The 19,844-nt window shown below is 51.6% G+C and overlaps 2 protein-coding genes across 4 annotated transcripts in view; one reads left to right on the forward strand and one right to left on the reverse strand.

The window, feature by feature from the left end:
* Positions 1-3,272, forward strand: part of LOC122381031 (lysine-specific demethylase 5A-like) — a 203,143-nt gene extending 199,871 nt beyond the window's left edge. The window contains exon 32 of the mRNA XM_043364719.1: positions 2,321-3,272. Within this exon, the coding sequence (XP_043220654.1) occupies positions 2,321-2,491 (171 nt within the window). The 3' untranslated portion in view covers positions 2,492-3,272. The remainder of the gene's footprint in view (positions 1-2,320) is intronic.
* Positions 3,273-5,774: 2,502 nt separating this feature from the next.
* Positions 5,775-19,844, reverse strand: part of LOC122381036 (sodium/calcium exchanger 2-like) — an 84,388-nt gene continuing 70,318 nt past the window's right edge. The window contains exons 6-8 of one of the 3 annotated variants that reach the window (XM_043364725.1): positions 13,090-13,248; positions 11,435-11,606; positions 5,775-6,517 (exon numbers count right to left, since the gene is read on the reverse strand). In XM_043364725.1, coding sequence (XP_043220660.1) covers positions 6,295-6,517; positions 11,435-11,606; positions 13,090-13,248 — 554 coding nt within the window. In that variant the 3' untranslated portion in view covers positions 5,775-6,294. Of the gene's footprint in view, positions 6,518-11,434; positions 11,607-13,089; positions 13,249-14,291; positions 14,506-19,844 lie in introns of those variants that run through there. The other 2 variants (XM_043364726.1, XM_043364727.1) reach the window with 2 other exon arrangements.

Raw genomic sequence — 19,844 nt, forward strand, 5'->3', positions numbered from 1 at the left:
TACCCATTTGACCTCTCAAGGTCATGCGATGACCTAAGATCATTTGTGGGCTTTGTCGAAAATACATTTGCACAGCAGTTCTCGAGTAAAAGGATTGGCCTAATTCCAAATCAAAGCACATCATCGGGTGCCCATAGGCTGTAGTAACTTTCCTTAAAAACCGCTTCTCGATATGTGACCCCGTTTGATCTCGGCAGGGCAAAATGTACAAATAAATTTGGGCCACGTGACCTTTGCTGACCTCTGTAGGTCAAACGGCTGGGAGTGCCACCAACTGACTCGGACGTCAGGACCTACATCGTGTGCGAGTTTCAGCTTGATCGGAGGTGTCCCGAATCTGGGCTGAATCCGGGCTGCGACGCATGGAGTGTCGTTTATTTGTACCTACATTTTGCCCTGCCGAGGTCAAACGGGGCCACGTATCAAGAAGCGGTTTTTAAGGAAAGTTACAACGGCCTATGGGCTACCCGATGATGTGCTTTGATTTGGAATTCAGTCAATCCCTCTACTCGAGAACTGCTGTGCAAGTGTATTTTCGACATAGACTACAAATGGCCTTAGGTCATCGCATGACCTTGAGAGGTCAAATGGATATTGGGAAAGTAAGATTAGATGCTGGCGAGTCGATTGGTGCCATTTTTAGCGCTCTAGCTCTACTTGGTGGGCCACAATCTGCTGTGCAAATTTGGGCTACGTGACCTTTGCTGACCTCTGTAGGTCAAACGGCTGGGAGTGCCACCGAATGACTCGGACTGTGGATTGGGAACGTCAGGACCTACATTATGTGCAAGTTTCAGCTTGATCGGAGGTGTCCCGAATCTTGGCTGAATCCGGGCTGAATATTGGCTGTCTTGATGGACATGGTTTGGGGGATGTCTAATCCTGCAACGCACGCCTTTATAAATTAGGCTGCATTACGAAAGTCAGGGTCCGGACCCCCGCGACCCCACCGATGGCGGAGCCCCTGGTCACGTTCATGGGAATAAGTAAGGCAAGAAGGAATGCTAGCCTATGCGCTTGTATTGCAGGGGAACGGAACGTGCAGCTGCAATACCTACACGTTTTTTTAATGAAAATAACTGACTCCGGTTAATAAAGGCACCGCTTAATAAATCCAAAACACCTTGTCACCAAGGTGGATTTATTAAGAGGATTCCACTGTATTAGATTTTTAGGTACTTGTGTTTACTTTTTGGAGCCTTCGCTGTTCCCATGGCGTCATTTGGAAGCAATAATTTGGCATCTTATAGTGCGGCAGATGCTGCTCGCCAAGTGGTATATATACCACGACAGCAGCAGTTTTCCTTTAGTATCAGATTTAAAAATCGCTAGACCTGCGCTGACGTGACAAAGTCTAAGGGGGCATTCATATAGCGCCTTATAATCCGAAAACTGCAACTTTGAAATTAAATATCTCCGAATTGAAGCATTTCTCGATGTTGTGAGTGCCCGAACTGGTAATTGCAGGCCAGAGACCCAAATTTAGCTATCTCAGCTCAAAACTAATGTTAAGGTGGGATGGTCACTTTATTAGCCTCGCTTGTTTGAATAAACGGCTTTATGTAGCATGGTTTTATATTAGGACCTCTGTAATGGCAATACAACCAAATATAGTGAATGGAGAAAGCACGCAGGCACACACACAGGACGCGCCGCCCATGTGTGTGTGTGTGTGTGTGTGTGTGTGTGTGTGCGTGCGTGCGTGCGTGCGTGCGTGCGTGTGTGTGTGCCCCTATGACGCGCCGCCCCTGTGTGTGTCTGTGTGCGCCACCCCTGTGACGCGCCGCCCCTGTGTGTGTGTCTGTGTGCGCCGCCCCTGTGTGTGTCTGTGTGCGCCACCCCTGTGACGCGCCGCCCCTGTGTGTGTCTGTGTGCGCCACCCCTGTGACGCGCCGCCCCTGTGTGTGTCTGTGTGCGCCGCCCCTGTGTGTCTGTGTGCGCCGCCCCTGTGACGCGCCGCCCCTGTGTGTGTCTGTGTGCGCCACCCCTGTGACGCGCCGCCCCTGTGTGTCTGTGACGCGCCGCCCCTGTGTGTGTCTGTGTGCGCCGTCCCTGTGTGTGTCTGTGTGCGCCACCCCTGTGACGCGCCGCCCCTGTGTGTGTCTGTGTGCGCCGCCCCTGTGACGCGCCGCCCCTGTGTGTGTCTGTGTGCGCCGCCCCTGTGTGTGTCTGTGTGCGCCGCTCCGGTGACGCGCCGCCCCTGTGTGTGTCTGTGTGCGCCACCCCTGTGACGCGCCGCCCCTGTGTGTGTCTGTGTGCGCCGCCCCTGTGTGTGTCTGTGTACGCCGCCCCTGTGACGCGCCGCCCCTGGGTGCTGCAGGCGCCGCGGCCGGCAGCGGCCGGAGCAGGCGGCGGCGGCTCGCTGCTGGAGCTGGCAGGCGGCGGCGGCTCGCTGCTGGAGCTGGCCGCCGCCGCTCAGGAGGAGGACGGCGCCAGCGCGCTGCTCTCGCTGGCGGCCGGCGGCGCCGGCCAGTCGCCCGAGCTGCAGTAGCGGCCCTCTGGCAGCACGCACCGGGCGCCCAGTGTCGACGGCAGCCGCACTCGGCCGCGGCGCGCTGGCGTCGAGCGCAGCTCAGCACGCGGAGCACACGTTCAAACAGTTCTGCTTTGATTGGGACGTCACCTTTCGGGTTTTGTGTAGTTTATGACTCTGAACACAAAAGCGTCGTCTGCGTTGCGCCGCCGCCGAAGAGCGTCGTATATGTTCTGCGGTTCAGCGCGCTCTCCCAGTCTGCGTGTCCCAGTCTGTGTGGCGCGCTGTCCCAGTCTGTGGGGCGCGCTGTCCCGGTCTGTGGGGCGCGCTGTCCCGGTCTGCGGGGCGCGCTGTCCCAGTCTGTGGGGCGCGCTGTCCCGGTCTGTGGGGCGCGCGCTGTCCCGGTCTGTACGATGCGCTGTCCCAGTCTGTGGGGCGCGCTGTCACGGTCTGTACGAAGCGCTGTCCCGGTCTGTACGATGCGCTGTCCCGGTCTGTGGGGCGCGCTGTCCCGGTCTGTACGATGCGCTGTCCCGGTCTGTGGGGCGCGCCGCTCGGCAGCTTCTCTGGTGGCGCTGGGGTTCGGCGTTCCCGGTGGCAGCCGATAGCTTGGCTGCTGTCTGTGTGGGAGGGGATTCCGGCGTTCGTGAAGCGCTCTGTCCACGGCCACCGAGGCAGTTCCGCGCAGTCCGGTCAGCGCCATGTTCACTGATCAGTGACTCGCACCAATTTCGGCCTGGTATTCACCTCTATGTGACCACATCTGAAGCGTAGAAAGGTTCAATAAATGCACATTTGATGATGTGTTTTGAACGCGCCTGTGCAGAGGCGTAACTTTGTGTACTTTTGGGGACAGGTGCCTCCCCCCGCCCCCTACACCTTAAAACCTGCCACCCATCACTCCCGTTTGCCCCCTCAACCTTTCGCGCCCCTCAACAGGCGTCCCGAGGGGCAAAGGAGCCCGCCCATTTGTAAGGGCGCCGCTCTAGCCGTTACCATTGCCGCTCTGGGTAGCGCCTTATCTCAGCCCTGTTGCAAAAACGGCACACTTAGCTGGGTGCAGCGCCCCATCGGTTCAAAACAGCGCCCCTCGAGCCAAAATTGTCGCCCCTCTGAATACACGGTTGTTGCATCATGCATGTCATCTCTTTTGCTAAGACTGACGCTCCTGGCACGACAGGGCGACGTCCCACCCGACTAGCAACGGAACCCTGGAGGCCCTTTTGAGGCCGGTGAGGTCCTCCAGGTCCCTCTGGCCAATACCCTGTGCCATGGCTGCTGCTAGAACAGCACCCCGGTCCGGCAGGCTATCCCCCTGGCTTCTGGTGCCCCCCCCCCCCTGTGCCGCGCCTGGCGCGCCTCTGCAGCGAGTCATACAATCTGTGTGGGTAACAATGGCGCCCCCGTGCCGCGCCTGGCGCGCCTCTGCAGCGAGTCATACAATCTGTGTGGGTAACAATGGCGCCCCCGTGCCGGGCCTGGCGCGCCTCTGCAGCGAGTCATACAATCTGTGTGGGTAACAATGGCGCCCCCGTGCCGGGCCTGGCGCGCCTCTGCAGCGAGTCATACAGTCTGTGTGGGTAACAATAGCGCCCCTCGGACGGTGTGGCGCACCTCACCGATTCTGAACGGCGCACCTCGAGTCATTGCCAGCGGGGCATTCCACGAGAGATCGACCAAAGCCGTACACCCTCATATTGTATTTTTTGTTTAAAATTGGTCTAATGGGTTGTGATGGGCGGGGAACCCAGCTGTGGCAAGGATTTTTTTCCTCGAACAACGGTTTCCGAGATATAGCCTCGGGCAGTTCCTGGAGGTCACGCTGCAACCCTATGTTTGGCGGCCTATAACTCAGAAACTGTTGGTTTTCTATGATAAAAACTTGATATGGTTCAACTCGTTATCAAGCAACAAATATTTTGGCTATCTCGGATTTTCAATTTTTGAAAATTTTGATCACGTGACCTCTTGACCTATTTTCGAAGAGTGACCTTGACATTGTCCCCACTGTAAGTTGCAATTTTGTCTAATGACGATTAAAGCCTTATTAATTGTTATTCATATGCAATAATAAAAAAGGGGCTTTCGGCCTGCGTTCACCTCAGGTCAGGTCATTTTTGTGACCTGTCCTTTATAAGTCAGTGGCAGAAGTATCGGCTACCACCGAAACGCATCTGACCGGTTCAAATACTTTTGAATCATGTTGAGTTAGGCTATAATTGATGACACTGGTGCAGTTTTGCATCAGTGACCCGCTGAAAGGTCATCCGGGCCCCGGGGTCACCCGTTGAACACAGAACAATAATTTTCTTCTTTTTTTTTTTGTCTGTACCATTTGATCTAATAGAGAAAGAGACTCGGAACAGGCAACATTGTGTTTTCTTTGGCCTAGCGCTAGTTCGCTTTGAATTTCTATATCGATGACCTAAGGTCAGGTCAATTTCTTGCCCACCCGATTAAAAGTCAATTGGGTCAATCAGCTCCCTTACTTTTACACTAAAACGCGTCGGAATTGCCTAATATACCATGAGTGACTTCATATACTTTGACTATTTTGAAACCTGTTTTGCTCTTGGGCAGCAGTAAGGTCATGTGACGTCATTAAAGGTCACCAAAGGTTTCCTGTGACGTCATCTTTACCTGACCTCAAAATGACCTCCGTAAAAATTGTAGATCTTATCTGTGTGTATCCTGTGCCGTTTACCGCTTGTCGCTATCTTGCTTTGTTCTCGAGATCTCGCTGTCACTCCCGCTCGTAATAATAGGCAGGTCATAAAAATGACCTGACCTGAGGTCAACGCAGGCCGAAAGCCACTTTTTTATTATTGCATATGAATGCCAATTGATAAGGCTTTAATCGTCATCAGACACAATTGCAACTTTCAGTGGGGAAAATATCAAGGTCACTCTTTGAAAAATAGGTCAAGAGGTCACGTGATCAACGTTTTGAAAAATTGAAAATCCGAGATAGTCAAAATGTTCGTTGGTTGATTGTAAGCTGAACCATATAAAAAATTTATCATAGAAAACCAATAGTTTCTGAGTTATAAGCCGCAAAAAATAGGGTTGCGGCGTGACCTCCAGGAATCGAGGCTATATCTCGGAAACCGTTGTTCGAAGAAAAAAATGCTTGCCGCAGTTGGCTTCCCCGCCCATGAAAATCCTTTCGACCAGTTTTAAACGAAAAATAAAATATGTGGGTGTCAAAATTTTTTTGTCGATCTATCGTGGAATGCCCCGTATAGCGCCCCAACGATTCATAAAACTGCGACCCACCGGTACAGGATCACTGAAGCACATACATTGGATTGGCACCTGCATTTTATTCAAATGATATATCACGACGCCAGCACTGAGCTCTGGCACCAACATCTGTCAACAACAAATCCAAGAACGAAGGTGCCGTCCGCCCGCGTGGCCGACGTCTACTGGTGACAACTAGCTGTCTGACTGCGGCCTCGGCCGACGTCTACTGGTGACAACTAGCTGTCTGACTGCGGCCTCGGCCTGGTCGGCGGCCGGCCCGGCGCCACCACCAGTCCCACACACTCACACAGACAGACGCACGCCGACAGCAGCGCGCAGCCGAGCGGCGGCAACAGCGCTGACCACAGGAGCCGGCCACTGGGCGGGCCCATCCGCGGCGCGTGGACGGCCCGGTATCGGGCTACCTACTCAACTCGGCCTGTAGACACTACGGACGCGGCGCCGACTGGCGGCCCGGGCCCGGCGCCGTGCCACGGCCGCGGCCCGGCGCGCCGCCCGGCGGCTGACTAGTGGCGGCCCCGCCGCGCCGGCGAGTCTCAGCTGGCCGGCGTCTCTCAGCTGCCGCCGGCGGCGCCCGCCAGCGGCAGGCAGTCGTACGCCTCCAGCGCCGACATCACCACGTACACCAGCCAGAGCAGCAGCAGGAACAGAGACGAGGCCGCCTTGATGGCGCGCGGACCGCCCAGCTCGCCGCCGACGCGAGGGTGCCGCCGCAGCAGCATCAGGCCGATGGCGAGCGCCGCCTCGCAGCAGTACAGCGTCACGGAGAAGGCCAGGCTGCGCACACACGGGGGGGGGGGGAGTCAGCGCCGCCTCGCAGCAGTACAGCGTCACGGAGAAGGCCAGGCTGCGCACAGGGGAGGGGGGGGGAGTCAGCGCCGCCTCGCAGCAGTACAGCGTCACGGAGAAGGCCAGGCTGCGCACAGGGGAGGGGGGGAGTCAGCGCCGCCTCGCAGCAGTACAGCGTCACGGAGAAGGCCAGGCTGCGCACAGGGGAGGGGGGGGGGGAGTCAGCGCCGCCTCGCAGCAGTCTCCCTTATACACCTTTTTGCACCACAAATCGGCATTTGGTCATTCAATTTCGACACTTTGCATTGGATATCGACAGAGCTACCTCCATCTAGACATGCCTCACACATTTATAATTATTTCATCAATGTTAAAATATCACCGGTTCATATTCGATCTGTTGCGTCGAATTTCGACAGGGGCATTGAATTTCGACAATGGTCAGCTGTAAATGAAGAACTGCATTTGTTTTTGACATTTTACAATCAATTCTGGCTATGGTTGTTTTGCTTTTTATAGATTTAAAAAGCAAAATCGGCAAATCGGCATTAAAATTACCTTATCATGTGAAAGCGCTTGGTTGCTAATATATATTTAAGTAGGTCAGAGGTCAGGTCAAGGTCAGGTCAAGGGTACAAAATGCAAGTTTCTACAGTATCAGACTTGCACCGTAGTTGCCGAAGAATTGACTGAGACTGATTGCCCAAAACGTGTTCTTAGACTACCAAGACAATATTCGTTGCATACAATGTCATTCAAAGGTCAAGGTCAAGGTCAGGTCAGGTCAGGTCAGGCCACCAAAAACAAAATATAGAAAAGGGCATGTGCGACACATGTTTTATGGGTCATTTTACTCATAGAATTCAATAGGCACACTCAATAAGTGATATGGACCACCTCTGGATGAATTTCAGGTCGAGGTCAGGTCAAGGTCAGGTCAAGTGAGGTCAAATTTTGAAGTTGGTTGTTAAGGCCTAAAAAGGTGTCTATCTGATGCAGTTTTTCACGGCGAATCGAATGGTGCTATTTTTGCTTCCGTACGAGTTCTAGAACTTCAAAAAAAAAAATCATTTTTCAAAAAAAAATCGTGTGTCGTGACGTCTTAAAATTATGAATAATTCCCACATTTTTGAACCGATTCTTCTAAAAAATTGGTATGTAGGTGCACATAGACTAACTTCTCTGACATATAGGGGAGAGTGGGGAAAGATGCCCAGGGTTTTACTATGTCAGATTTTATTCGAAAATGACGATCGGAAAGCAAAAACTTGGAGTTTCAACGGAAGCCGACATCATTTTTCTCCAAAAATATCACACTTTCGTGCCTGAAATATGATAACTTTTTTGCTATTAAGCATTTCCCTGAAGAAGTGAAAGGGGGCATCTTACCCCACAGGATGGGAAAGATGCGCCCTGGCGTTGGGTAAGATGCCCCCTGCACTATAAGTGACATAAATGGGCACGTGAATCGCCTGAACGAATCAGCAGTCCCTTCGAGCCTGCAGTAGACACCAAACGTCATCGTAAGGGCCCCCAAAAGTAGTCGTAAGGGGCTTCAGATTCAGATTCAGATTCAGATTCAGATGTATTCGAATAAGGTCCACAATAAACGTGGCTCAGAGGTCATTGTTAGGGCCATCATAGTCCAGCGCGGCCAAACAAGCCTCCGTGGTGGCGTTCGGAGACCACTGTGAGGCCCTTGTAGGTCTTCATGATGCCTGAGGGCCCTCGAGCCCATCGTGTGGACCCCAGATGCCAGCGCGGCCCGTGGAGCCAACGTGGGAGCCCTCAAAGGATGTCGTGAGGGGCCCTGGAGCCAATAATGGGGCCCACAGAGGCCGTCGTGAGGGCTCTCAGAGTCAGATGCCGCCCAAAAAGTCGTTGTATGGGCCGAGAGACCGGCATGGGGAGCACCCGACCGTACTGGACTCTCAATAGTCCCAGATCGGCTATTGTCTCTAATCACAAGTATGTAATAAATGATTTGACGGGATGCTTGAAGGACAGCCTACGGATTTAGGGGGGCGTCTTACCCCATCAGGACAGGGGGACCCCAAGGTATCGAAGTAACATTAAATCAGTACAATTTGTTAGCCATAAAACTACACCCTGAAATAAATTGTTTGGGACACAGTACACGCATGTTAATGTATCACGACTATAGCAAGGGACGCAAAAATTATCTACCTTCTTTGATATTTACAATGTTTTGACACCAAAATATTTTTTGAAAGCAGCAAATAAAAAACATGCAATCACCAGCCAGCCGTTGCTCAACTGAGCTTCGCAAATTTTTGTGCAGTTAACAAGGCAGGCTTCCGCTTTACGCTAAGAACATTAATTTCCAGGTTCGATTCTTTGTTTCGCCGCTAGAGGGGGTGGGGCGTCTTTCCCACCCTGGGCATCTTACCCCACTCTCCCCTATTCCGGTTTTTTCGATACACTCAAAATTTTGGATTTTATAATTATTTGCCCAAAAAAGTCATTTTTTAAAGAAAAAAATGGGCCAAAATCAAAAAATAAAAAAAAACGAGAAAGCCACTTGATAGACAAAGTAGTATCACGTATAACCTTTTCGTTACGTCTTGATTCCTTTAAAAATGAAGATGTTAGCGGCGTTTGAAATTTTGCCGTTTTTGAGGCGAAAATAGCGAACATGACGTCACCAAAACGCCAATTTCTCAAAAAAAAAAATCCGACGGATTTCGCTCAAATTTTCAGGGAACGTGTCACATTGATGTATGATAAGATACTAAAAGTTTGACGTCGCTGGCGTAACGCGTTTAGAAGTTATTGGCGAAAAACGGGAGGGGGCAGATTCTGCCCCCCCCCCCCCCTCCAGCCCCGCGCGGGTTAACGCACGAGTGCTCCATTCCATTCACGAGTGCGTTAAAACCATTTATGCACGGAAACCATGTGTTAAACTAATTAATACATGCTTAACGGTGCGTCTGTCAGTACCGGGAGGCACATTCTGTCAGTACCGGGCGGCACAGTCTGCCAGTACCGAGCGGCATAGTCTGCCAGTAGCAGGCGGCACAGTCTGCCAGTACCGAGCGACTGCTGCCAGTACTGAGGTACACTGGCACGCGGCGGCTGCCAGTGCTGAGGTACACTGGTGTCCAGCTGCGGAGTACCAGAGCGAGAACATGTGCTGGGAACAGGCGACTGTCCCGCGCCAGCGCAGCGTTCAACCAGCTCCCATGTGGCGTGCGGTGCCTGACTGGAGCTGCTTTCAAACGTCGGCTCAAACAGCTGTTACTTAACGAGACTGGAGTTGGATGACTGAGTGTTGTGTTCTGCGAGGTTTAATGTCTATTTTAGTTCATCATCATCTGTTTTATGACCCACGAACCGACGGGGGGTTGACCGCCCCCCCCCCTGAGGTTTTCGTGAATAGCGCAAAAACTGCGGCGCGTAGCGGCGCGAAATTTAGCACGACCTTTCCCTCATCAATTTTACACATGGTGTGCAAGTTTGAACCTCCTACCATTCAAGGTCAGGTCACCAGGTCACTTCGAATGACCCAGCCTCAAATCACTTTTTTGAAACTTTGTAACCGTATCAGAGCTACAGTAGACGACGGAGGCTTTTGAAAGTCACAGGATGTAACGAGGTCATTAGTAGCTACAATTTGTATATCTCGGAATTTCGATATCGATAACCTAAGGTCAGGTCCATTTCTTGACCTCCTCATTATAAGTCAATGGGGGAAGGGGGAATCAACTCCCTGTTTTTTTCTCACTAAAACGCGTCGGAATGGCCTAATATACCAGTGGCGGATCCAGGGGGGGGGGCAAAATGGGCATTTGCCCCTCCGAAACGGCATAATTTTAACATTACGCCTATGGAAGAGGCATGGAAAGAAGCAATAAATTGTTATGGTTTGCCCCCCCCCAAAAAAAACTCAGCTGGATCCGCCACTGTAATATACCATGATAGACTTCAGATACGATCAACCTTGACTACCTCGAGGCCTTTTTGCTCTTGGGCAACTGTAAAGTCACGTGACGTCATCAAGGGTCACTAAAGGTTTTTTTCTTATAACTCGTCACAGGAAGAAGATACAGCCGCGCGGATGGTCTCGTCGTGTTCAACTTGTCAAGGCGCATCGAATGATAAACATGATGACCTTGAGGTTACGTGAGCTGAGGTTAACCTTTGAACTTGACCTTTCGAGGTCAACACACATATCATTCGATGCGGATTGACGAGAGGATCACGATGGTGCCCTTAGTTTGTTTCTAGCTTGGCTAGTCCGAAAGTTATTCGACGAAAACTCTCCTCATATCTAGCGCCGCAATTTTGACTTTTTTTACCCCTGTGACGTCATCTTTGACCTGACCTGAAAATAGCCTGAGTAAAAATTGTAGACCTTGTCCGTGCGTACCCCATGCCGTTTACCGCTTGTGTCTATCTTGCTTCGTTCTCGAGATCTTAGGGGGCGAGGCGGTCAACGCCCCCCCCCCCCCCGCGTCGGTTCTAAGTTGGCGCAGCCCCGTCGGTGCGCGGGTTAATGGACATGCTGTGACTCGGGTGCGGAAGAGCCACTGTATATACCGTGGATGTACCTTCAAATATATTACGATTACGATTAGGATAATGGCACGCGGCTGCTGCCAGTACTGAGGTATACGCAACCGGTGCGTGGGTAAAGTCTTTATCAATCACGGCTGTCCGAGGGTGGCGTTACAAAACTGAACAGCGCCCTGTGCTGTAAGCGGTAGCTCATTTCAGCCCCACAGTCAGCCTCAGACAGCTATCCGACCGATCGTCTGTCGCTCATGCACAAACTGTTAACGTCAGAGGCAGTCATCCCAGAGACCTCTCCCTCAAGTAGCTCGGCGCTTCTGATGCTAATTAGTGACGGCTGCGGGCGGGCCCGCGGCCGCAGCGTGCTCTCACTTTCCGGGGTCGACCTCGAAGGCGGAGTCGCGCCACCAGTGCACCACGGCCGCCAGCGTCCAGGCCACGCCGATGCCCAGGAAGACATTGACGCCGTTGGAGCCGGTGACGTTGCCGACGGAGGCGTCAGCGTACCTGTCCTGGACGGCGGCCACCTTACTGGCGAAGGTGTCTGCGGCAGCGGCGCGCGCCGGGGGGGGGGGGAAGGTCAGCCGCGGTCAAACACCGCCACCGGCCGCAGCGCGCCACTCGCACTCGGTCACGGTTTCACCTGACAAATATTTCAACGGCGTGTTACGTTGCTGATATTGCGAAAGTTACCGTTAATGTGTTCGATTTGCCAACACCACAGCGGCTGGCGGTGCTGCGAAACGGTGCTACCACCGCGCATCGGCGCCGCCCACCACAACACGCTACTGATTAACATAACGGGCGCGTTCAACGCTCTGCTTCCACTGACCATCACTGCTTCACAGCAAACTATTCGTGCACATTTGGTTAGCGATAGCAGAACCAGGCCGGCACCGAGCGCCGTGGAGCGGCCAGTCCACATATCCACCCACAGCCAGCACAGCCATGCAAGGTATGTTATATCAAACACATAGATCCCTAAGAGCCAGTGAACGACAGTAAGCGACATGCAACCAGAACATGCCAAGCACATGCCACTAAAAGGTTGGTTGGTTATCAGGCACGTAGGTAGAAGTATCTAAGTGAGGTGGCAATAGGTATGTAGGCTGGAGGTCAAACACTGAAAGCGGGGTGGGTGGGGAGAGGACAGCAGACGGAGCGGCCCTATCGGCGGCGGGCAGCGAACGGACCGTGGCGACTTCAGGGCCAACCGCGGCGCCTCTCTGCCGAGAAGGGCCCGGCACGGCGGCTCATTATTGTCCACAGTCGAGCACCATGAAGCGGGTCATTAGCTCATCCATCTATGGTTCATTACATAGCCACATTAGCTGATGGCCTGACCTCTGTTATGAAGGGAATATGGCAGCCACTGCGCGGCTGTCATATCGGTGCGCCTTTATTTGATCCCGGCTGCCAGTAGACGGAGTGTGTTCGGACGGAGCCGTCTCTGGATCTTTTACCAGAACCAGCCCGCTGAGGTCAAACAGATATTAGCTTTGTGCCTGAGAGGTTAAATTGATCAGCATACGAGCTCCTAACACGAATGAGAGACTCAAACCGAGCTCTCGAAATGCCCAGCGAAACCCCGGGACACGAAGGAGCCGGGGCGGCGAGGTCCGGCAGACCATTTGGTCTGTGAGGGGCGATGGAAAGTCTATGACTGGGTCTGTGACTGGGTCTCTGACTGGGATCGGGTATGTGACTGGGCTACAGGGTCTGTGGTTGGGTCTGTGACTGTGACTGGGTCTGTGACTGGGCTAGAGGGTCTGTGACTTAGTCTGTGGCTGGGTCTGTTACTGGGTCTGTGACTGGGCTGGAGTGTCTTCGACTGGAACTGTCCCAAAATAAGCACGGGCTGCAGGACTGTGACTGAGTCTGGGCCCGGGTCTGGGGCTGGGACGGTACCTGGTACTCTGGTACGGGATGTAGGACTGGGTCTGGGCCCCGGTCTGGGTCTGGGTCTGGGTCTGGTACTCTGGTACGGGATGTAGGACTGGGACTGGGTCTGGGTCTGGGACGTATACCTGGCACGCTGGTGCCCAGCGCCACGATCGAGATGGCCGTGACGCCGTCCCGCAGGTGGATGGTGCAGCCAAAGTGGGAGGCCAGGTCACCGATGACGGCCGTCAGCAGGCCGATCAACACGATCGAGACAAAGAAGCACGGGTAGCCGCTGCGCATCTCTGTCAACACCAGAACCTCGTCAGAGGCTACACCAGTGGCCAGACCGACACGCCGCATTTTTAGTCAGGGGCCGTCCTTGCAATTTGTTGGTGTTACGATGGAGATTTGACCTCTGTGGGGATGCATACTGTCCCGGAGAAGGCTCCGTCAAGAGGACGGCGGCTGAGGAGCGGTCGGCTGGGTCGATGTGAGCGCGTCGTGTGGTGCGGCGAGTCGGGGGGCGCCGAGCGGTGTAAACAGCGGCGCCAAGGGCCGCCGCCGCGCCGCCGACGGAGAGCGGCGCCCGACCGCATCGATCGGCCGCCGGCCGGCAGGGGCGGCACGCGGCCTCGGCAGCGGCCACCGACACGCCAGCGGCAGCCAGTGCCTCCCTCCGGTATATGGAGGCTGTCAGACGGAGCCGCGGCCAGTCCGTGGCCACGACAGGACAGTCCGGGGGCCCAGGACAGGGCCCAATGAACAAGCTTACTGAATGATACATGAATGACTTACACTGACCGTGACTAAAAACAAAATTACCAACTAAACTTCCTAGCAGCTTTTCCAGGAAAAAACCATAGTCACGTATGCATGGGACAGTTCTGATCGTTTTGCAAATAAAATTTATTGGACTTAAGAGAAATGACACCGAGAAGTGGCTTTTGAATCCGTACTTGGTGGGAAGCTTCAGCAAACGCTTACTTTCGTCATGTGGTTTCGCGTGGCGGATATGGTCACGCAAATATCCCAAATAGTAAGTACGTGTATGAAACAGGTCCGGATAAAAAACACTTGACATCTCTGAACAATTATTTTCAAAAGTAAATGCGTAAACAATCCTATTCCTGTAATGATATCAATGAGCAAAAAGCGAACCCGAAAGTATCAGAGGCTGGGTAAAGTACTGCCACAAAATGCTACATTCGTACGACACACGGTGCGCAGCTGGCCGCATGGCCAGACGGGACCGCAGGCATTCCTAGGCTCTGCAGGCAGTGCTGCTGCTGCTGCTGCTGCTGCTGCTGCTGCTGCTGCTCAGCTGCTGCTGCTGCTGCGGTCAGACGGTCGGCCCACCTGCAGTCGACCGTCCCCCTATATCCGACCTCGGTCCCACCCACCTGGCACCGAGGTGCCCAGCGCCACCAGCGTGATGGCGTTGACGGTGTCTCTGAGGCCGACCGTGCAGCCAAAGTGGGAGGCCGCGTCACCGATGACGGCCGTCAGCAGGCCGATGCACAGGATGGCCACCAGGAACGCCGGGTAGCCCCAGTAAAAGCCTGTGGCCGGGCCGGGGTGGCAATCAGCGCGGCCACAGGATCGGGCGCACCGGGGAAGGTGGACCGCCGAGGGCGCCGCGCCGGCCCCGTACCCAGCCACAGGAGCGAGACCAAGCCGCGTGCTCACCTTTCGAGGTCTGACTTAAAAAAAAACGGAGCTCTCCGCTTCAACTCAGAATTAGGACGCTTACAAAGATAGCATTTAGCATGCCTTTTAAATTCGTCTTCTTCCAAGTATATGCACCTCTCCGTTTGCTTCCACTATAAGCACAGTAGCAGTCGGCAAAGTCCCCTTTCTATAGTGTCTCGTAAACCTTATCACAGTGTACTTGATCTAAGATAGGGAAACAGTGAGTTTAGTAGTAGCAGTAGCCTTCCCCTTCGGTAGGGAGACAGCCAGAAGCCACATTGTGCGAAATATGTTGAATACGCAGGACATTTGAGGACTGCTGCCCCAGCAGTCCTTCCACGACAAATCGACATGTGCCCTGCACCCTCATATTTTATTTTTTGCTTAAAATTGGTCTAATGGGTTGTGATGGGCGGGGAAGCCAGCTGTGACAAGGATTTTTTTCTTCGAACAACGGTTTCCGAGATATAGCCTCGGGCAATTCCTGGAGGTCGCGCTGCAGCCCTATGTTTGACGGCCTATAACTAAAAAACTATTGGTTTTCTACGATAAAAACTTTATATGGTTCAACTCACAATCAGCCAGCAAACATTTTCGCTATCTCGGATGTTCAATTTTTGAAAATTTTGATCACGTGACCTTTTGACCTATTTTTCGAAGAGTGACCTTGATACTTTCCCCCCTGAAAGTTGTAATTTTGTCTGATGACGATTAAAGCCTTATCAATTGTCATTCATATGCGAAAATAAAAAAAGTGGATATCGCCCTGCGTTGACCTCAGGTCAGGTCATTTTTATGACCTGTCCATTATTACGAGAGGGAGCGACAGCGAGATCTCGAGAATAAAGCAAGATAGCGACAAGCGGTAAACGGTGCAGGGTACACACGGATAAGGTCTATAATTTTTACTGAGGTCATTTTCAGGTCAGGTCAAAGATGACGTCACAGGAGCAAAAAGGAAGTCAAAATTGCGGCACTACATATATATGAAGTTTTTCTCGAATAACTTACAAGGTATCCCAGCTAGGAGCAAACTAATATCACCATCGTGATCCTCTCGTCGATCCGCATCGAAACATATGTATGTTGACCTCGAAAGGTCGAAAGGTCAAAAGTTGACCTTAGGTCACGTGACCTAAGGTCAACTTTTGACCTTTCGACCTTTCGAGGTCAACATACATATGTTTCGATGCGGATCAACGAGAGGATCACGATGGTGCTATTGGTTTGTTCCTAGCTGGGATACCTTGAAAGTTATTCGAGAAAAACTTCATATATATGTAGTGCCGCAATTTTGACTTCCTTTTTGCTCCTGTGACGTCATCTTTGACCTGACATGAAAATGACCTCAATAAAAATTATAGACCTTATCCGTTTGTACCCTGCAACGTTTACCGCTTGTCGCTATCTTGCTTTATTCTCGAGATCTCACTGTCGCTCCCGCTCGTAATAATGGACAGGTCATAAAAATGACCTGACCTGAGGTCAACGCAGGGCGATATCCACTTTTTTTATTTTCGCATATGAATGACAATCGATAAGGCTTTAATCGTCATCAGACAGAATTGCAACTTTCAGTGGGGAAAATATCAAGGTCACTCTTCGAAAAATAGGTCAAAAGGTCACGTGATCAAAATTTTCAAAAAATGAAAATCCGAGATAGCCAAAATGTTTGTTGTCTGATTGTGAGCTGAACCATATCAAGTTTTTATCGTAGAAAACCAATAGTTTTTTAGTTATAGGCCGCCAAACATAGGGCTGCAGCGCGACCTCCAGGAATTGCCCGAGGCTATATCTCGGAAACCGTTGTTCGGAGAAAAAAATCCTTGCCACAGCTGGCTTCCCCGCCCATCACAACCTGTTACACCAGTTTTCAACGAAAAATAAAATATGAGGGTGCAAATTTAATTTTTTATTTGTCGATTTGTCGTGGAACGCCCCTGCTGTCCTCCTCGTGGTCAGAAATCGCTTCCACCTGTAGTCCAATCATTACGAGCAAGCGCAAAGCGAGCCATTTAAATATGACGGAAAAATCTCAGCATGAGCGACTCGGTCCAGATGCCCGTGAAGTTAGCCAACATTCAGCACAACAAAATTTGCAACGTGGAGCTATAGTCATACAAACTGGGTTGTAGGTCAATTCGAGCACGCTTGTGATGAATATCACCCTTAAAATTACTGCAAAAGAACGGAAATCCCCAGAAGGTTTTTTAAAAAATGACAGAGTGTACCCTTTTCCGGGAAAACGATGCATTCCACGGCATTGCAACAGGTCCCATATGAAAGAGCGCCCTAAAATGCAGGTGGGTCATCTTTCCGATTTTTAATTAAGGGGCCCTTGTCCCTTAAAAAATAAAACCAGTAAAACGCCTTATAGGGCGACAAACGAAGCGAGTGAGAGGGTGAGCCTTGCACTTGCGAAATTGTGAGGGGTACCTCCATCTGACTTGTGCACGGCACCCTTCTAACCGGTCTTTAGCAATGTGCCTATTTTGAGCGCAATCGGCCAAGCCGTTCTCGAGATCTGGAAGCGGCACCCTGCACGTGCGCACGTGCAAAATAGGTCCTAACTGACTTTTGCACGGCACCCTACTAACCAGTCCCGAACCATGTACCAAATTTCAGCGCAATCGGTCCAGCCGTTCTCGAGATCTGGAATCGACCCCTGCACGTGCGCACGTGCAGCAGCACCCCAACTGTGGCACATCGATATGCGGTTCAAAAGTTATTCGTGAAGAAAATTATCCAAAAACAGCTATTTTCACATTATTTGATCTATGGAGGCTTAACCGTTGACCTGAGGACAATTTTGATGATGACCTTATAAATAAAACAAAAGCTATCGATGGCCATTCCATGCGTTTTTCAAGTTATCATAGTTCCTGAGATAACGGTGTTTTCTGAAAAATATGATGACATTTGACAAATTTTGACCTTTGATGACCTCTGGTGACCCCAATATTGCTCTAAGATGAAAAATGACTGAATACTTTCAAACGTACGCATTGAGAGCATCGACTGCTTTTTACCGCGTCTTTCTAGCCCTCTTAGTTTTTTAATTAGAGGTGGGTTGTAACATATGCCCCCCCCCCCCCCCCACTATGGCGAAGCTGGCTGATACCGCCACTGGGGCGCGGGTTAATAAAATAAAAAACCTAAAAAATCACCTTTTCCGGGAAAACGGTTCATTGCAAGGCGTTGCAACTGGTCCCAAATGAAAGAAAGCCTTAAAATGCAGGTGGGTCATCTTTCCGATTTTATTTATATAAGGAGCCCTTGTCCCTTAAAAATCAAAAACCCTAAAAAATACAGAGTGTACGTTTTTCCGAGAAAACGATGCATTGCACGGCGTTGCATATGGTCCCAAATGAAATAAAGCCTTAAAATGCAGGTGGTTCATCTTTCCGATTTTTCATTCAAGGGACCCTTGTCCCTTAAAAAATCAAAACCCCTAAAAAGTCACAGAGTGTACCTTTTTCGGGGGAAACCGTGCATTGCACGGCGTTGCAAATGGTCCCAAATGACAGAACGCCCTAAAATGCAGGTGGATCATCTTTCCTATTTTTATTTAGGTGCCTTTGTCCCTTAGCCCTTAGAAAAATAAAAAAAACCCTTAAAAATCACAGAGTGTACCTTTTTCGGGATAAACCGTGCATTGCTCGGTGCTGCAAATGGCCTCAAATGACAGAACGTCCTAAAATGCAGGTGTACCCGCCTCAGAGACCGCCAATATGTCAGCAGCAGCCGTCGCTCCAAGTGGCGCTCGCGACTCGCAGTCTGCATCAGTTCTCTGCACGTCCAGGGAGGCCCACCCCGGCCACGGGCAGCCACGGATGTTTTCGCTGGCAGTGCCGTGCTTCATTAGCGGCGCTTAACCACTGCTAATAAATTTTACAGAAATGCGTTTAGATTTTCATTACGGAGCGAGTGAAGCGAGCGGAGTCTATCCTTAGATTAACGGAAATTTCTGAGTATGAGCGGCCGGCCGGCCGGCCGGCCGTAGTCACGATTTTGCGACGCTTATATCTCAGCAACCACTTGACCGATTTACATGCGGTAATTTTTGTAGGGTAGCTTCATTCCTTCTACCAAGTATTGGACTATTCCCGATGCATGTGGGTGACTCCTTATGCGCGTGCCACGTGCAAAACGAAGAGGTGTCAGTTTTGTAATAGTTGCACTATCTCGGTAACTACTTGGCCGATTGCGCTGAAAGTTGGCATGTAGGTAGGCACCCACTAGGCAATGCATATCCATGTGCCAGAGTTGGGGTGCTGCTGCACGAGCGCACGTGCAGCGGTCGTTTCCAGATCTCGAGAACGGCTGGGCCGATTGTGCTCAAATTTGGCACATCGCTGGAGACAGGGCATATTTTAACAAATTTTTACTGCGTCCCAAAGTTGAGCAGAGGGCACGTGCACGACTAAGGGCACAGGGCAAGGAACAGAGTAGGGCACTGAGGAGGGCAGAAAGTAGGGCACGGCAGGATGCAGGGCATGGCACAAGAAATTTTAGAGGGAAGGCCGGGTACCGGTCAGGGCAGACAGCAGGGCACAGGTCAGGGAACCGGACAGGGCAGGGACGCAGTGGGTCAAATAAGCAGGGGCTACATCCCATGGCGAGGGGGCTGCATCCCAAAATGGGACGCAGTAAGTGCCTTAAAATATGCCCTGGCTGGAGACCAGTTAGTAGGGTGCCGTGCACAAGTCAGTTGGAGGTACAGTCCACAGCATAAGTAATGTGAGGTTTCAGTCCTGAGTATGTTCTGCTTCTGAAGCTTAGGAATGATTAGCCAGACCACAATGCAACTTTGAATGTAGCTAACCTGTATCGTTACCCTTGCAGCTGCAACTTTATCTATTGACGTCTTCTTTTCGATCACTCTGCATTAAAATATCGGCAGTCAAAGCCATCCGTTGAGATTGGTAAAACCGCACATTACTTTAGCGGTGGGCTGTACCCCCTCGCAGTTTCGCACGTGCAAGGCCCACCCTCTCGCTCGCTCCGTTAGTCGCCCCAAAAGGCGTTATACTGGTTTTAATTTTAGACCATTGTTAATGCAACGAATATGTATGAATCCTCCCGTAACAATCTGTGCTAAAACTTACCAATAGCCGTTTTCACGACGGCCATTTGGTACACATTTGGTGCACATCTGGCGCAGATTAGGTGTAGATTTTTTTTCACATTAGGTTTAGTGTGTCTCTTA

This window comes from Amphibalanus amphitrite, unplaced genomic scaffold (genome assembly GCF_019059575.1).
Source record: "Amphibalanus amphitrite isolate SeventyFive unplaced genomic scaffold, NRLGWU_Aamphi_draft 000112F_arrow, whole genome shotgun sequence".
Taxonomy (NCBI): Eukaryota; Metazoa; Arthropoda; class Thecostraca; order Balanomorpha; family Balanidae; genus Amphibalanus; species Amphibalanus amphitrite.